The 17,378-nt window shown below is 38.1% G+C and overlaps 1 protein-coding gene across 1 annotated transcript; it reads right to left on the reverse strand.

Moving 5' to 3' along the window:
* Nucleotides 1-981: 981 nt before the first annotated feature.
* Nucleotides 982-14,702, reverse strand: LOC119734914 (battenin-like). Its single transcript, XM_038208549.1, has 13 exons — nt 14,197-14,702; nt 12,337-12,415; nt 11,413-11,517; nt 9,646-9,725; nt 8,482-8,567; nt 6,924-6,996; nt 6,235-6,378; nt 5,786-5,951; nt 4,815-4,883; nt 4,462-4,517; nt 4,107-4,200; nt 3,843-3,983; nt 982-3,229 (listed from the first exon to the last, which is right to left on the reverse strand). The coding sequence occupies exons 1-13, from the start codon at nt 14,310-14,312 to the stop codon at nt 3,089-3,091; spliced, it is 1,350 nt and encodes a 449-aa protein (XP_038064477.1). The 5' UTR covers nt 14,313-14,702; the 3' UTR covers nt 982-3,088.
* Nucleotides 14,703-17,378: the final 2,676 nt, after the last annotated feature.

The raw sequence follows: 17,378 nt of genomic DNA on the forward strand, positions 1-17,378 counted from the left end.
ATACTGAAACACCCAATATATTGAAGATTGGGGTAAAAATCATCGAGTTTTAGGTAAAAAATCATTATTTTTGACTGATATCACCCCAAATTTTCGTCGAAATTTCATTTTGAAAAGCACATCTTTTCATAAATCGAATCGGAATGTGTTCTAGGGTTCCTAAGGCATATTTCAAGCAAATTTGAAGCAATTTAATTTTTTTGTCAAAAATTGAAGAAAAAAAAAACACACACAAGGGGTAAGCCTTACTTTTTTGATGAAATTTGGCCAAATAATGACTTTTCTTTAAACTATGCAGAAATTCTTTTAAAGGCAAGAGGAGCATCAATCAGCATTCAAAATGTCATTGCAATACAACGTGTTTATCTTGAGTTCCCAATTTCACAAGAACTGTGTTTACATCTCGACCGGCCAGACGTCGGAGCGCGGTGAGCAATGTTTGTTTAGTGCGCCCTCTTTTGTACGAAATTGTTGTATGAGGATAAAATACGGAGTGTCCTTCATACTGCATTTTCCTTAAATTATATTACATTTATTCTTCGGCGGTTCCTGTCAATTTTCTAGAAATTCGTGTCAAATACCATGACAAAATATTAGAGAAAATTTCATTGCAATACAATGTGTTTTTCTTGGGTTCCCAATTTCACAAGACTATGTTGACATGACAAAAAAATACGGAGTGACCTTAATACTGCAATTTCCTTAAATTAAATTACATTCATTCTTCGGCGGTTCCTGTCAATTTTCTAGAATTTCGAGCCAAATAGCATGGCAAAATATTAGAGAAAATGTCAATGCAATACAATGTGTTTATTTTGAGTTCCCGATTTCACAACAACTGTGTTTACATCTCGACCGGCCAGACGTCGGAGCGCGGTGAGCAGTGTTTATGTAGCGCGCCCTCTTTTGTAAGAAATTATCGTATACAATTAAAATACGGAGTGTCCTTCATACTGCAATTTCTTTAAATTATATTACATTCATTGTTCGGCGGTTCCTGTCAATTTTCTAGAAATTCGTGTCAAATACCATGGCAAAATTTTACAGGAAATTGTATTGCAATACAATGGGTTTATCTTGGGTTCCCAATTTCACATTAACGGTGTTGACATTACGAGAAAATACAGAGTGTCCTTAATACTGCAATTTCCTTAAATTATATTATATTCATTTATAATGTTTTTTATAATGTTGTTTATCTTGAGTTCCCGTTTTCACAATAACTGTGTTTACATCTTGAATGGCCAGACCTCGGAGCGTGGTAAGCAGTGTTTGTGCAGCGCGTCCGCTTTTTGAAAAAAAAAATTGTTCAATGACGAGCAAATACGGAGTGTCCTTACAGTGTATTAACATTCCCATACATTAAACACATTGTCGTAAAAGTTGGTATCTGAAAATTTCTATGCAAAACCCCCTATACCGGGGGTTTGTGTAGAAAATATCAGACGGTTATTTATTACTCCCCACCACGTTCAATTAACTCAAGCAGCGACCGCAAGCCCAATTTGAAAGAAAAAGTTAAGACCGGATCAAGGTACCAACCTTTACGACAACGCGCTGGTAATGTGCAATCCGAATGAAAATCAATGTGTATTTTTTGCGAGTAAAACACTACATTGTTACGATCATATTATTTTTATTATTGAACTGTTTCTCATGATATTCAATGGCACTCTTTTACAAATTGTGGAAAATGATTGCACGAAATGTCAGTATAAACACCCAATATATTGAAGATTTGGGCAAAAATCATCGATTTTTAGAGGAAAAAATCACTATTTTTTACTGATATCACCCCAAATTTTCGTCGAAATTTTGTTTTCAAAAGCACATCTGTCCATTAATCGCATTGGAATGTGTTCTTGGGTGCTTTAGGCATCTTTCCAGCAAGTTTAAAGCGATTTCATTTTTTGGCCAAAATTGAAGAAAAAAAAACACAAGGGGTAAGCCTTTCTTTTTGATGAAATTTTTGCCAAAAAATGACTATTCTCCAAACTCTGCAGAAATTCTGTTAAAGCCATAAATTAAATGATATTACCCGAACAATGTGGTGTGTTAAACGCGAAAAATGCAAACGTAACTTTCATGGAACAAAACCAATACACTCATTTTATTATAACAGATCCAACACACTTGGTTTCCGGACAATAACTCAAGAAATACCTATTGTTTTGAACTTAAATTCAGCTCGAAAATTGTCTTGATATAACACAAAAGTTTAGAATATCGAGAGATATCGTCAAAAAATAATAATGATATTACCCGAACAAGTTGGTGTGTTAAGCGCAAAAAAATATAAAACTATAGTAAAACGTTACTTTCATGGATGAAAACCAAAACACTCGTTTTCCGGACAAGAACTCAAGAAATATTTGTTGTTTTGAACTGAAATTCATCTCGTAAATGGTCGTGATGTATGACACAAAAGTTGTAGAATATCGAGAGATATCGTTAAAAAATAATAATGATATTACCTCAACATGTAGTGTGTACAGCGCGAAAAACGCAAAAATATAGTAAAAGGTAACTTTAATGGCACAAAACCAATACACTCGTTTTCCGGACAATAACTCAAGAAATATCTGATTTTTGAGTGACATCAACATCGACTTAAGTAAGTCTAGTCGACTCTATAGACGCCCAGCCGAACCAGCCCAATAAAAAGGTAAATACAACAATTACCCCATTCTGAGTGTCAATTTCCAACGCCTAATAGTAACACATTAACACTTTTCAAACACCGTGTATTAATATAACGACCATTTCCATATCATTAAAACGTTCTTAACGGTGTGCAGACTCTTGTTGGCGCTCTAACCCTTTTGCAATACTTATTTAATTCACCGAAAGTTCGAAATTAAATTAAGAAATAGAAGTTGCTCAAAAAGAAAGACGTTCTTATTTTTGTGCAGCAAAAAAAATTAGAACAGATTGGAGCAAAAAAATGCACCTTGGAAGAAAAAGTATCATTATAATAAATGAACCCAAGACTATTCCTCTGACGGTATGATATTTCCTAAGCTTATATTTAGTTCAAAGGCTATTGGCCTATAAACTTTCTCCATTTTGAACTGCGCATGCCAACTTTTCAATTTAGAACTTTCCCTGCCAATTCCAACTTACAGAGAGCGTCATGTAATGGTATTGCAGTCACACCGGCGATCACAATGCCAAAGGCTTCGGATGACGCTGTCGCTCCCATTGCAAATTCTTTGTACTTTGGAGCCTCCTGTCAATAAAAAAGAGTGGGGGCTAAACTATTTAATAATCGTTGATTAGGTTAAAGGAGGTGCTTCGTCCATATTTTGGCACTGTTGCCCAAACGTCAAATTCTTGGGAGAAATACTGGTAAGTCTTCAAATCAACATGGTTCGTAATTGAGATTTGTAATTTATGATTATGCGTTCGAAGTCTTCACGTTTATAAGATAAACATGTTTAGATCTCAATCTTATTGTGCGGAAAGAAACCTTTATTACGATCGGGACTTGATAACTCTAAAAAAAGTCGCGGGACAGATTTGACCCGAGATCTGGTTCATACGGGACACCTTTCCGGGTCAAACTGACATTTCTCCGGGTCAAAATCACTTCTGTTGGTCAAAACGACACTTCTCCGGGTCAAAATGACACTTCTCTTGGTCTTAAAATGACACTTATCTGGATCAAAATGACACTTCTTCTGGTCAAAATGACACTTATCTGGATCAAAATGACCCAAAGAATGACCGCGAGAAGTGTCATTTTGACCCTGAAAAGTATCAGGTCAACTTATGACCCGGGTTACTGGTGAAAACCGACCCGGGGTAGGTTTAGAGTATATAATATGGCCTGCTTGACTCACATTTTGCGAGATTTGGTAAAAGGTGTTGACGTAGGAAGCCCCACAGATGAGTCCCGCAAAGAAGATGATGGCGAAGATGATAAAAATACTAGGCATCCATGCCAAGCAGATGACGCATAGAATCACAACCAGCACAGCACACTTCAGAAAAAAAAGCCAATGAATCAAATACATGTTGTAAAATGGAGATGGATGAGCACAAATAAGCAAAAGATCATGGAATCTAATGGGGGGGGGGGGAGAATAAACTACATGTAGGCCTACCTGTAAGATAGGGAAGACCCATAGCCGTTCAAATGTGACAAGATTAATAGAAGACCTTGACACGAACACACCAACTTGGAACAACACCTGAAACCTGCATGGGTGACAAAATTGCTTTGAAATCTTCAAACGGCCAAAAAAAGCAATAAAGCACTAATTTTGTGACCATGTTTAGTTTGGCAAACAAGTTAACCGCAAAGGACGTCAACCTCTGTAAGTTTTCGTTTTCGTCTCTAAAGCTGTATTCGATTCATGGCAACCTTGAATCCATTTTTTTGAAACTTTCGACTCTTGTTATATCAATTATCTTATAACATTAGTTTGTCAAGTCGTAAGCTCTATAGCAAAGTCATACCATCTGTATTGACTGGCGTGTGTGAACCGTATTCCTCGGACAAAGATCAACTCCAGCTGTATAACACATGGGATAAAAGGAGAGAGAGATCATTTACTGCTATAATTTTCCGACGGCCGAACCTATCCTTGATAATGACATATCAGAACGAATATGATATCGTGATATGCTACATTTGATGACCAGAAGGTATTCATATAATTTAATCGAGATATGATAGATTGCTCTCATAGTCAACAATGACACACATTATACATGTATTGATATAATCGAAGTGTTCTATAATTTCCTCTATCACGGTATTGCATACTATTGAGATATTCTAGTTGATACAATAAAAGTTTGATACTCACCAGGCCATTAATGATTAAGTATGAGCCAAAATAGACCAGCATCAGAGGGATGATATACTTCATTAAGTGCTACAGTAAAAAAAAAGAAAAGAGATTTGGAGTTTGAGTTCAACACATAGACAACACAACGAGGTGAGATTTGCTACGATTTGGTGCTACTTGTTCTTCAGAAGGCAATTTGATTTTTCAACATACAGGGTAAATTTTAAAAAAAGGAAAGAAATCGACAAGACTAGACCAATTTTTGAATGAAGCTTTGCCTGTAGCACTTTTAAAATCTAGGATATGAAAGCCCAGTCATTATGCTTTCTTTTAGTACAAGAATCATTCAAAGCACTCATATGCTATTCATGTTAGGGAATTTTGAACACAAAACCCGTTAAAAATTCTGTCCATGGATCACATAAAAATATGTATTTATGTAATGGACGTTTTTGCGTAGGGGTGATGTAAATCAATATTAGGTGTTGCCCTTCACCGACGTATAAACCACCGTATGCCTCTCGAGTCCCGAGTGAAAGTTGAAGAAAAAAAATCACTCGTGTGGGACTCGAACCCACGACCTCATCCTTTCTAGTGCAAACGTTTTACCACTCGACCACTGCACTTACGGGATCGGTTGGCTTGTTCAAATCTGATGTACATATCAGCGGGTACCGCATTATATAACCATTTATAAGATGGCTTTTGAGCAACTATATCCTTCTCAGTATAAAACTTGATTTTATAAACGTACAGCTGAAACTGCCGGGAACGAATGTACAAACGTATAAATATTTATAGACCTGCGCTGCATGCGCCAGCTATGGAAGTTTAAATTCCAAAACCCTTTAGGATATCCTTTGCACTTGTGACAAAACTGTAAACAAATAATTAGAAACGATGCTAGCCTCCGTCATATATACGTAGGTAAAAAGTGTAAAATCATTTTCTAGTTTGGAATCTGATACGTCACACCAATGTCCACTGACCTTCAAATGATGAATTCGTTCTTGAAACGTTAGATGGCGCTCTTCAGAATCCTTGCATTTGCCTTGGAATGGATCGTACTCCACGAGGCGGTCTGGATCCTCGTCCTCCTGACCGTTCTTTTGGAAGGATTTCGAAGTCGGGACTCTGACTAGAATGCACCAGTAGCTAACACAAGCACAGAAAGTAGATGGTCGATTAGTGAGACACTGAAGTATCAATGTCCAAGGCAGTTAATGTCATGTGGCATGTCCTCTGGTATTTCGGGCGATTCACAATGAACATGCGCCACCAAGAGTTTGCCAGAGAGAGTTCATTTTTCTCAGAGCATTGTGGGAGATGGTCGACAAATTCGCGCGCGGGACATTTGAAATTGTTAGTTTTTCTGCAATTAAGGCGGTAATTTATAGACACATACAAAAAAAAATTGAAAACAACGAATTTGTTTTACCTCAAAACTAAACCAAATGGCACAGGGGCTTGTGCAAGAAGCGCATCTCTAGGTGTCAGGCCGATTTCTGTCAGTGCAGCGAAGGACAGGGACGCCACCAGACTAGCAGCACCTGTTCCAGAGGACCAGGTAGACACTACACCCCTGAAAATGAACATGATAAACGTCCATGTGACATGGCATATTTTACTGTTTGTTTCGTGCATAATAGTCTAGGCAATAATTTACGGCAGGAAAAGGCATGTTTTGTAGCAGAAGTTGGTAACATAGCTTTTTTACCTAACTCAGGGGTGCAGAATCCGAAATGATGGTAACCAAGCTGGATTTCTAGTGGAAATATGCATAATTTACATAAACTGTAATATAATTTTATGTCGTGTAATATATTTTTCCCCATTATTTGGGTATATTTTTTTTTCATTAATTCATTTCTAGTGTTACCAACTTCTACTCCAAAATGCCTCTCTATGTAACGATTTTGGAAATATCGCCTCGTCTAATAGGCTATTTCTTATCAGTAATGTAGCGAGATATTTTCATGCAGGGAATGTCCCCCCCCCCCCAAAAAAAAAAAAAAAGAATAATAATAATAATAATAGTAATAACAAAAATATATATCAAAAAATAAATAAATAAATATGTAAATAAAAATTAAAAATTAAAAAAAAATAACAAAATCAAAAACTCACTTGTCATAGAATGACATCAGACTGACGCCTGTGAATTCTCCAAGACCAGTGGAAATGCTTGCGAAAAGTACACCTGCAAAAAATAAATTAAAAGCAGACTTCATTTCAATTTGGTATTGATCAAGGGAGTATGGCTCCTGCTCAGCATTTCTATTTCCAACAAGCTGACATGTATACATTGCCTCCAGTGGATTATCTTTCGATGGGTCTTTACTCAAGTTACCATATAGATTCATTTCTGGAGCAAGACGGAAGTGACCATCTGCCATGCAAATTTGTAATATTAATAGTAATTATGCTGTGTTCATACAGTGTGTATCCAAAAAAAGCTAACAAAATATAATTAACGATCTGATACACCGTGCCCTCTGGAGACATGCACACAATAGGAAACAAAAGATTGTATAGGTCTCCACAGGGCAATTTTATGAAATAGATATATGGATTTTACTCAAACACTAGGAATTTCCAAGGTGGGTTGAACCGTCGCAAATGGAAGAGTTTTAGAAAAGGGATATTAAGTCCGAAATTCAGCCAAGGAAATTAATTGTGGTTAAAATAAGAGCATTAATTTTTGAAACTGCATTTTCAAACTCTAAAACTTTAATACACGAGAACAAACATTTCAGTATGTGCCAGATATAGGATGTGTAACCAACATAAATAATATGGGTATGATTTGAAAAATAGCCTTTCCACTTTACAATGAGACATCAAACGTCCAAAGCTGATAATGTTTGACAGAGTTAGGGGGAAGTTTCCAAGAGAGGTCAAATTGACCATGGGACCAATTTTTTTAATTTTAGGCATTGGGACGAAGAGCCTATAATTGCCTCTGTCTGTATATTTGCCTGGCCTCACGAGATGTGTTTAGCGAGTAAAAGCCAAACAATCAAAATTTGGTCCCATGGTCAATTTAACCTCTGTTGGAAAATGACTCATAACTTTGTCAAACATTATCAGATGTGGACGTTTGATGTCTCATTTTAAAGTAAAAAAGGCGTATCTTTCAAACCATAACTATATTATCTATGTTGGTTACGCATTATGGCATTACGTTATAATTAGTTTGCATTTGTTTTGATACACACTGTATAGCGATTGAGGTCTCACAGCGTTTCGCAAATTAGTACCCACTTTTCATCAGGCCATGAGACATGTTTTTCTGCAGCAGCTCGAGATCAGCGCAGTTTGGTATGTGCCCTCACAGGTGCAATACAATAGGAAAGGGAAATTGTAGTGAAGTGCCTTGCCCAAGAACACAAGCACCATGTTTCCCATAAGGGGTCGAATTAATGTACTATGGCACATGAGTCGAACACCGTAACCACTACGGCTCTTTAATTTCTTTTCCCTCTTTCCTTTCAACAAACTGACCGATATAAGTATATTACAGCAGCCCTTACAAATCCAAACACGGGTCGACGGTGAGGACAAATCTATAGGCATTATGCACTGAATTGGCATCTCAAAGGCTTTTCATTGTTATTTCAATTTAGTGAATGCGCAAATGGTCAACTCATGCCAAAACAAAACGCTGCCCTCTATTGTTACTTACCAACTATTGTCAGAGTTCGTATTCGCACTAAAGCGACGATGAGGCAGCCCAGTACGGCTGTCACCACAGTGGACAGAATCTTGATACTGCAAATTATGAAATAACATTACACCCATGCTCGTCATTCTTATCAAGGATTGAGTTGTTAGGTTAGGTAGTATAGCTTAAAGATGGATTTCGTTGCGAATATATGTATTAATTTGCAGGATTATGTATACAATTTAACTTGACCACAGCATACATAAGCAATAATAACAGGTATGCGTTAAAACGTCTGGACCAAAGTACATGTACATACATTTAGAGTAACCATGAAGCCATTTGCGAATAACTATACCCTTTGCGAGTTACATTTGAATATTGCCCGGCGGACTGACTTGCTCATAATGCTTGGCAGGTTTTAACTTTGAATTATCCGGACCTTAGACACTGTTGCTATACCACATGATTCGGGGCACAAATTAAAGACACCAGACCATTCCGGAGCTGATGGGATTTGCTAGCGTAAAGCACCTTGGGAAAATTGTTAGTATCAGTGGTGCACCCAGGATTTTTTTTTTTTTTTTTTTTTAAATGTTGCCCACAATTTTTGGCCGCAGAAAAAAAATAGAAGTTTTTTTTCGGGGGGCGGATTATTTTGACATTGGTGGCGCCACTTACACCCCTATTATACTACTCGAAAATAGGCTACATACATATTACCAAGGTAAAATCGTGGGACAACCCCCCCCCCCCAAAAAAAAAAAAACCTCTGCGGGGAGGGGCTCAAGCCCCCTGAGCGCGAGAGTGCATGTTTGCCTCGCTGATTTTACGGCAACCTGAGTGCTACGTGTCTACCCGGCCTTGCGTGTTACAGTGTAAAGAACTGACCTGAATCTCGATGAGTGACCTCGGATGAGAGGCACTATTGAATACTCTACAAAGCCCACCCACTTATAACGCTTCAATTCAACTGCTCAAAAGCAAATTAAAAGCAGCACGAGGTCAAGTATAGTTTACGAAGGAATGATATTAAAAAGCTGAAGCTAATAGGGCCAGGTCACTTTTGCCTACTGTACATAAATGCAAACTGTAGAAAACAAATATTTCAAATACCTTAAAGAAGAACAGACAAACCAATAGAACACAAACAATACAGGGACGGATATTTCAATCTGAACTCACTCGTAGTGAATATAGTGAAGAAACCACGGTGCTGCTAGCATAACTACCACTTCCGGTACGATATCTGCCAGTAGAATCACCTATTAGATAAATCAGTCAGCAAAAGCTTTAATACTAAAAAAAAAAAACCAGATTAAGGGGAACAAATTAACGGAAAATTACAAAACTGTCTACATTAGGTCTTGTTTTTGGTTGACGGAAACATATCAAGGTCACAATGGCCGCACTCTTCCCTAATTACTATAAACAAATCATCTCTAAAAACCAGTCTCCAAAAGGATAATTTGTGCAAAACAATTTGGATTATAAGTACAATTCAAAAGTAGGAACGATTATCTCTCTAGCTGCCATTTCTGTGGAGTGTAAATGTGCATAACAACGGCACTTTTAGCTATCAAAGCGCTTCACATTTGTGTTTGCCCTTGATCATTGGGCCAATAAAACATTCCAAAGGCAACCTCAGCTTTCTGGGGAGTGTCTAACTCGATGCAAAAAAATCGGCGCAAAGCAGCTAAAGTCAAACACATAACCATCTCTGCCCTCACAGGTACCCATTTACTTCTGGGTGGGGAGAAGCAATGAGTGACAAAGTGCCTTGCCCAAGGGCACACGCACCGAAATCCCAGGCTGGACTCGAACCCACAACCTGCAAAATTACCCAAGGACCATGAGTTCAATGCTCCAGACCATAAGGCCACGCACTAATGTCTATTTAAATTGTATAGTGGCAGTACAGAGTTGAAAATGTTACTAGGCGTATGTTTTTGTCAGACCTAGAGCTATTTTAAAGGATAAACACGGTCCCGAGACAGCTTGTACCAAGCCCCCCCCCCCCCCGCCCCAACAAAAACCCAAAATTGGACATATTTTACATATGTGCAATATTTACTACCCGACAAAAGTGTGCCGGTGTAGCGTGAATTTACGTGTCTATGAAATTCGGACTCATTGGTAATACCGCGCATGCGTAAGTATGGTAATTAGGAAAGTGACCGGTCACGTGAGAGGGATTAATCAATAATAGGGAAAAAAGGTCCGACTTTCATAGGAGTCGGATTTTCATGTGACACCGGTAACGTGCCCTTGAAAAATAGCCAAACAGTCGAATTTCCAATATTTAAAACTGTTTTTTCCCCTTGCATTGCAAGAGGAATGTGTTGCTTTTGTTCCATGCAAGTTGGCATTCATTGTTTTCCGCGTTTAAAACACTATGTCGTTTCTGTCATTTTATTTTGTTATTGTTTTACGTTGTTTGAAGAAACCAAATCTCCTAATGATCATTGAAAATCACTGGACTGAAAATTCAATGTAATACATCTGGTGTGCATTGAGCTATTGCCCCACAAGTTAACGAGTGGGATATTTTTCCATGAAAGTTGATTTTCATTCGGATTGTATTTTTCGCGTTTAAGCACTATATTGTTTCGGTCACATAATTTGTATTGGTTGACGGTTTCTCATGAAATTAATTCACATAATCATGTTACAAATCATGATAAATCACTGGAAAAAATATCAACTTAATGCAACTGGTATTTCTTGAGATATATTCCGAAACACGAGTATATCCTTTTTGTTCAATAGTGAGGCATCCGTGTTGATGCTTTGTCAGAGGTGGACCACTTTTTATGTGGTGCGCCCTCTATTGAGAGAACATTAATGTAGACCGTAAGGGGCTGTTGAGTGTTGTTCCCTGGAATTGAAAACCATATAACTAAACAATGAGAAACCACAGTAGAAATAATAATCAAACTGGCACACCCTTACCCCTGTTGATAGTTGGTTGCAGTCAAGTCTCTTCGCCGAGGTATCGTTATTTGACGCTGTATTGCTGGCTGGTTTTGCAGTAACATTCCAAAGATCGCCACCGGCCTATTTTTCATTGCGGAATTTATTCGGATTGAAGAAGAAAAAAAAAAAAAAACATCGGTTTTTGAGTTTCGTTATAATTTGAACTTCTTCACTTGCCTTCACCGTCAATTCAAATGAGCTACGGCCAGTGTTGCGTGTAAGCTGATACAGCAAAGCCACGCAATCAAGGCTAAAATGAAATTTGTATGCGGAATATATTGTTCACATATAATTTCTTTTTACAATAGAAGTCTTATTTTTTTTTCTAATAATGTTGCCCAAAATTGTTGGCAGCAGAATGTTTTATTTTTATTAATTTTTTTGTTGGGGCGGACTTTTGACGATGGTGGCGCCATTTATACCCCTATTATACTACTCGAAAATATGCCTCCTTCATATCGCCACGGTCAAATCGTGGGACGAAAGAAAAATTGAACACCCCCCCCCCCAAAAAAAAGCGGCATTGACAACCTCTCAAGATCCCCGCTCCCCCCCCCCCCCCCTTGGTTGCGCCACTGTGCCCAAGGGTACAGTTTCTAAGACAACCTTCATCAGCGATTGTTTTCTTCTGAATGATGCTATTTCAGTCAGAATAATTTCGTAGGGTATTGGGTACCAGTCCTATCGTCACTCTGAGCAATCCGATATTCTCGTTTAATCGGTACTAGGTGTACTTTTCCAGGTATAACTGCAATAATCCCTTTACGTGTCAATCCTTTTCCAATTGAAACATAATAAGTGAAATTAAGGACATCAAGAGACACTGGGTCAGTGTAATCTTTGAAAAGCTCCACATCTGTGTAATAGTTAGATCAATGGAGGAACCTTTGTAGTACCTACCTCAAAATCGCTCCCAAGGATGTCAAAGGCAGCGCTCAACATGAGTACATACATGTAGAAGCTGGACAATCCGAGAATCCTTAAAAAAATAAATGAAATTTGAGAGGTCTTACTATTTCTTTTGTCAGATTTGGAAACTGCAAAGTATTTTTTTGATTACTTCCGGTGTTACCGGAAGTGCAATAAAAACTGAATATAACTAGGAAGCGGAAGCATTTTACTACATTTTACTACGTTTTACTATAGTTTGTTGGAACAAATAAGAAAGCGACTGCTTACAATAATAGTACTGCTACCACATAATTTCATCATATTTGTTCACCAGGGACTGCAAAATCACAGCTCTTATAAGAATAAACCCAGGGGAGGATCCAGGAATTTGTACGAAATCACACAAAGCATTCAAAACTAATGTTCTAGTCTTTGTTCTGATTTCTTCCGGCGTAACTCGCATACTAACACTGATTCTTTAATTCATACCTTTATGCAGAAATGCAATATTTCGACAGTGTAGCCACAAACTTTTTTTTGTTATCTCAGTGCAGAATTTTAGGAAGCCCGTGCATGCAAAAGACATAAGCCATTTTATTTTTGATATTGAGATAATCAAATGTTGCATATATTAAGCTCCAAACACGTCATAGAGGCTCCCTCAAGTCTACCGATTCCGATTCTGACCATGAATTCAATTCTAATATTCTCGTCCATTTTCTGATATTTTTCGCCATAACCGATTGAAATCGCACCTCGCCAGTTTTCCTCTCATATCTGAATGCTGAAAATTAATATTTCTACAGCGTGTAGCCACAAACTTTTCTGTCGTAAACTCAGTGCAGAATTTTATTATGCCCATGCAAAAGAAAAAAAACCCATAAAAGCCATTATATGTTGCATAAACTCCAACGACGTTAAAGGCTCCGTCAAGTCTACCGTTGTCATAAATTCAGTGCAGAATTTTATTATACCCATGCAAAAGACCAAGAAAACCCCCAAAATAAAAGCAATTTTATCTTAAAATTAGCATAATTATGTTTCATAAACTTTAAAGACGTGAGACGCTCAGTCAATTCTACCAATGTAGTAACCTTAGTGCAGAATTTTATTATGCCCATGCAAAAGACACACAAAAAAGCCATTTTATTTTAAGATTAGCATAATTCTGTTGCATAAACTCCAACGACGTTAGAGGCTTCGTTAACTCTACCAATAGTCCCAACTGGTTGTATGCTTGAGTAACCATCCATGCAGCACCAGATGTGCACTTCCTGATAGGCCTACAAGTCTTTTCATAGGATCATTTTTAATTTAATTCTATCATTTGATCCCTGTCATATCTTCGTAGGCTAAATAATGATATCAATTACAATGATCACCTTTGGATATATAATGCTGTGACGTCATCAACCGGAAGTTAGGTGTTATTATTACGTCATCAAACCGGAAGTTAGGTGTTATAATACAAACAATTGTATTTCCCATAGTTTAATACGTTATTTTAACCTCACAATGAAAATGTATCCTCTCCGAAATGTATCAGTATTCACTTACCGTTTTGACTGATGACGTTATCAAACCAGAAATTTCTTTTTTTTTGCGCACATGAAATGTTTACTGAAATTTATCACACCGTTAAAGATACCAGTAACCAAATAATCAATTGTACTGGAAGGGATTTAATTTCGTGATCCTGGTTCTACACGAACATTTATTCCTAACTTAACTGGGCAGTGTATAATGAAAAGGCTGTCCGCCAGACCACTCTGCGTTTGTAACTCAAACAAACGCGAACCTCTAGTTAATTTTTTTTTTCGTTTTTGAGTGTGTATCAGGTCTTAATTATCGAACTTTAATTCCACTTACCAGAATGCAAGAAGATTTCGTCGCTTCTCCTTATTGCACTGTTGATCATCTGCTGGCAGGAAAGCATCGGTTTCCTCTTGGTTCTTGTGCCGTTTGCACGAGTCGCCTTTCTCCATGTCGAAGTGTGAAAACCCAGTGCAAGGCCGCGCGGTGAGAGACTGCTGCGGCGCACAATGGCATGCGTTCTACAGCCGAATAGGCCTATAGAAAAACGGGTCGTCTTTTGAATTCACACCGCGTTCGTTTCACTTGCTTTAATAATTGAAAAGAGTCACGTCAGAACTTGAGATGTGATAAACCTCACCAAGTACATCGAGACAGGAGTTAAAAAGAAAAAAATATTTTAGATATGCCGGCGAGACAAGAAATCGCTGTCTGTATACCCGTTACCGGATCGGTGAAATCTGGTTCCGAATCGTCTGGCCGAGCGGTGTGGTTATAGCGGACGTAATTCAATGGTTATAGCTTAATACCTGGCTCCACACACACACAAGGGCCACATCCTTAGTTCATTGTCCGATGACCTCAAGTCTAAACTGCTATACTGAACAATGTATACAACGTTCCATAATAATTTGTGTACACGACGTTCCCCATAAGGGTCAAACTATTGCTAGTGATGCGCGTCCGTCCAGTATGGAGAGAAAATTAACTTGAGATTGTCGGCGTCAATATAGTTTTTAGTAATACCGCCAAAACCCGTCCAAAGTGACGCCACCGGCTCCAGAAAATCGGACTAACTATAGTAGGTTTTCCCGGCCAATTTCCTAAAATGTTCATTCACATTCGTCTGAATTTGAGAGTCGCTCTGAACACGCCTTTCATTTTCGGTACCAAATCATTCGATTCCATTTCAGTTCAATCAAAGAAGTGATTGAGCAGCACCTTTCGTTTATGTCCATTCGGATTCGTTTACAAGACTTCTTTTTCGCTTTTAGAGGGCGATTTCAAACATTCACAATTCTATTTAACTTTCAGTTTAATGCCATCGGCAACAGATACAATTAGGGTTTTCTTTTTCATTAACGTCAATCAAATAAGTTGTACCTGAAATCAATTTAAAAAATGTATGCTTGCGTGAATGAATGCACAGGTAACGTAACTGGCCGTCCGTTTCTCAAAACCGAATGCACGGACAATGAAAACGATTGAACGTTGAATTGAAATGGGATTAAAGACATGCATTCAAATTCAGACGAAAAAGAATGACCGATTTTTCAGAAGTGAATGAACATTTCAGGAAATAGGCCGGAAAAACCTATATTAAACAGAAAACAATCACACCTATATCACACGATAACTCAAAAACTGTTTATTATAATATAATATGGAGATTGTCGTCGTCAATTAGTATAATGTTTAGAAACACGGACAAAACCCATCCAAAGGGAAGTCACGCTCTTCAGAAAATCGGCCCAGCCATTGAACAGAATAACAATCACACATAATGCAGGCGCGGTTCTAGAGCCAATATTTTTGGGGGCTAGCAGGTTGGATCCAGAATTTTTTTCAGGTAGGCGTGCTGAAATGTAGACCGTGTTTTTTCTCTCCAGACACTTAGGCCTCCGAAAATCAATAGGTAGGTGGGTGGGGGGGGGGGGGGGGGGGTGGCTCGATCCGATCGTGCCATATTTTCAATGTGGAGCGCTATAAAATCCTACAATCAGGCACACTATATTAACTAAAAGTGTACAATTGCACCCTTCTCATGACTATTTCTCTAGGGGGAGACCGTTCCCATGTACGTCACATTCTTTCATTTTGCTAGTGCAATTTTGTTTTTAATGGATTTGGGGGGGGGGGGGGGGCGGGGCTAGACATTTTTTTTTAGGCTAAAGTCCGAAATTGTAAAATGGTCTGATTCCCATCTTGTGAATACGAAGTTACAACAATAATGTTGGCATGGAGCCAGACTAAAATTTGTCAACGGAAACTGTCTTAAAGACAGTAACTGCGCATGTTCAGTGCATATCCGGCAAGCTAACGTTTACTAAAGGTATGCCGTCTCCGGCTAATTTCCACTGCCTTGATAAAACTTGTGAAAACGTGAAAGCTATAATCCGAATGAAAGCAACGTTCATGGCAAAAAAGTCACACTCCTTTTTGGGCAATAAGAAGTTCGTTTGTTTAACCCTTTTTTCCAAGGGCATTTTATCAAAACATTTTTTGTATTAATACACTTTCCTGGCTTTATTTCCTCGCAAGTAACAAGCGGTTTAATACTATATATTTCTTTTTTCAATAGAGGGCTCGCCACATGCACAGTGGTAACTACTGCCTACATAACGTCAACACGGATCGTATCATAGTACCGAGTAAATAGAAAACACTCATGGTTCGGGCAATATCTCAAGAAACGCTAAATGTATCAACTCATTGTTTCGTAGAGGAATGATTGTTCACAATGTGTCACGATCGCCAGTATTTCACGAGAACTCGTCAACCAACAAAAATAATATGACCGAAACAGCTTAGTATTTTAACCGTGAAAAAAAAACTCTGTGGTTCGGATGATAAGTCACGATTTACCAATTAAATTTAATTGAAATTCCGTCAAATAATTCTTCATGATGTATCAAATTCGGGGACATATTTTTATGGGAATTTGTCCAACCAGAAAGAAAATGAGATCGAAACAATTGAGTGTTTTAAACGTGAAAATAATATCCGAATGAAAGCAACGTTCATGGCAAAAATGTCACACTCCTTTTTGTGCAATAACCCAAGAAATTCCAACGACGTTCGTTTGTTTCACTTTTTTTCAAGGGCATTTTTCTCGAACGCTTTTTGTAACTACATTTTTCTGTCTTTTTTTTCTCGCACGGAGACAAATGTACCAAGCGGTTTAATGCTATTTTTTTCAATAGAGGGCGCGCCATACGCACAGTGGTCACTACTACTGCCTATGCTGCTTTATGCTTTCTGTAGTTCCAAGCTAACAGCTTCGGGCGGGAACTGTCTGTCGTAATATAAACGTCTGCAGTACTGACCTTAATATTAATGTCAGCAGGCCTATCGCTGGTAGTCCAGTTGTACAAGTGAACTCTTGTAAATGCTTGGGGGTTAATATTGATGAAACTTTAAGTTGCGGCCCAGACGTTGAATACGCAAAGAAAACAGTTTCCTCTAAACTAGGTATGCTAAATAGAATCCGCGACTGTTTTCCCCAAAGCAGCCTGCAC

This window comes from Patiria miniata, unplaced genomic scaffold, assembly GCF_015706575.1.
Source record: "Patiria miniata isolate m_02_andy unplaced genomic scaffold, ASM1570657v1 HiC_scaffold_28, whole genome shotgun sequence".
In the NCBI taxonomy this organism is placed as follows: Eukaryota; Metazoa; Echinodermata; class Asteroidea; order Valvatida; family Asterinidae; genus Patiria; species Patiria miniata.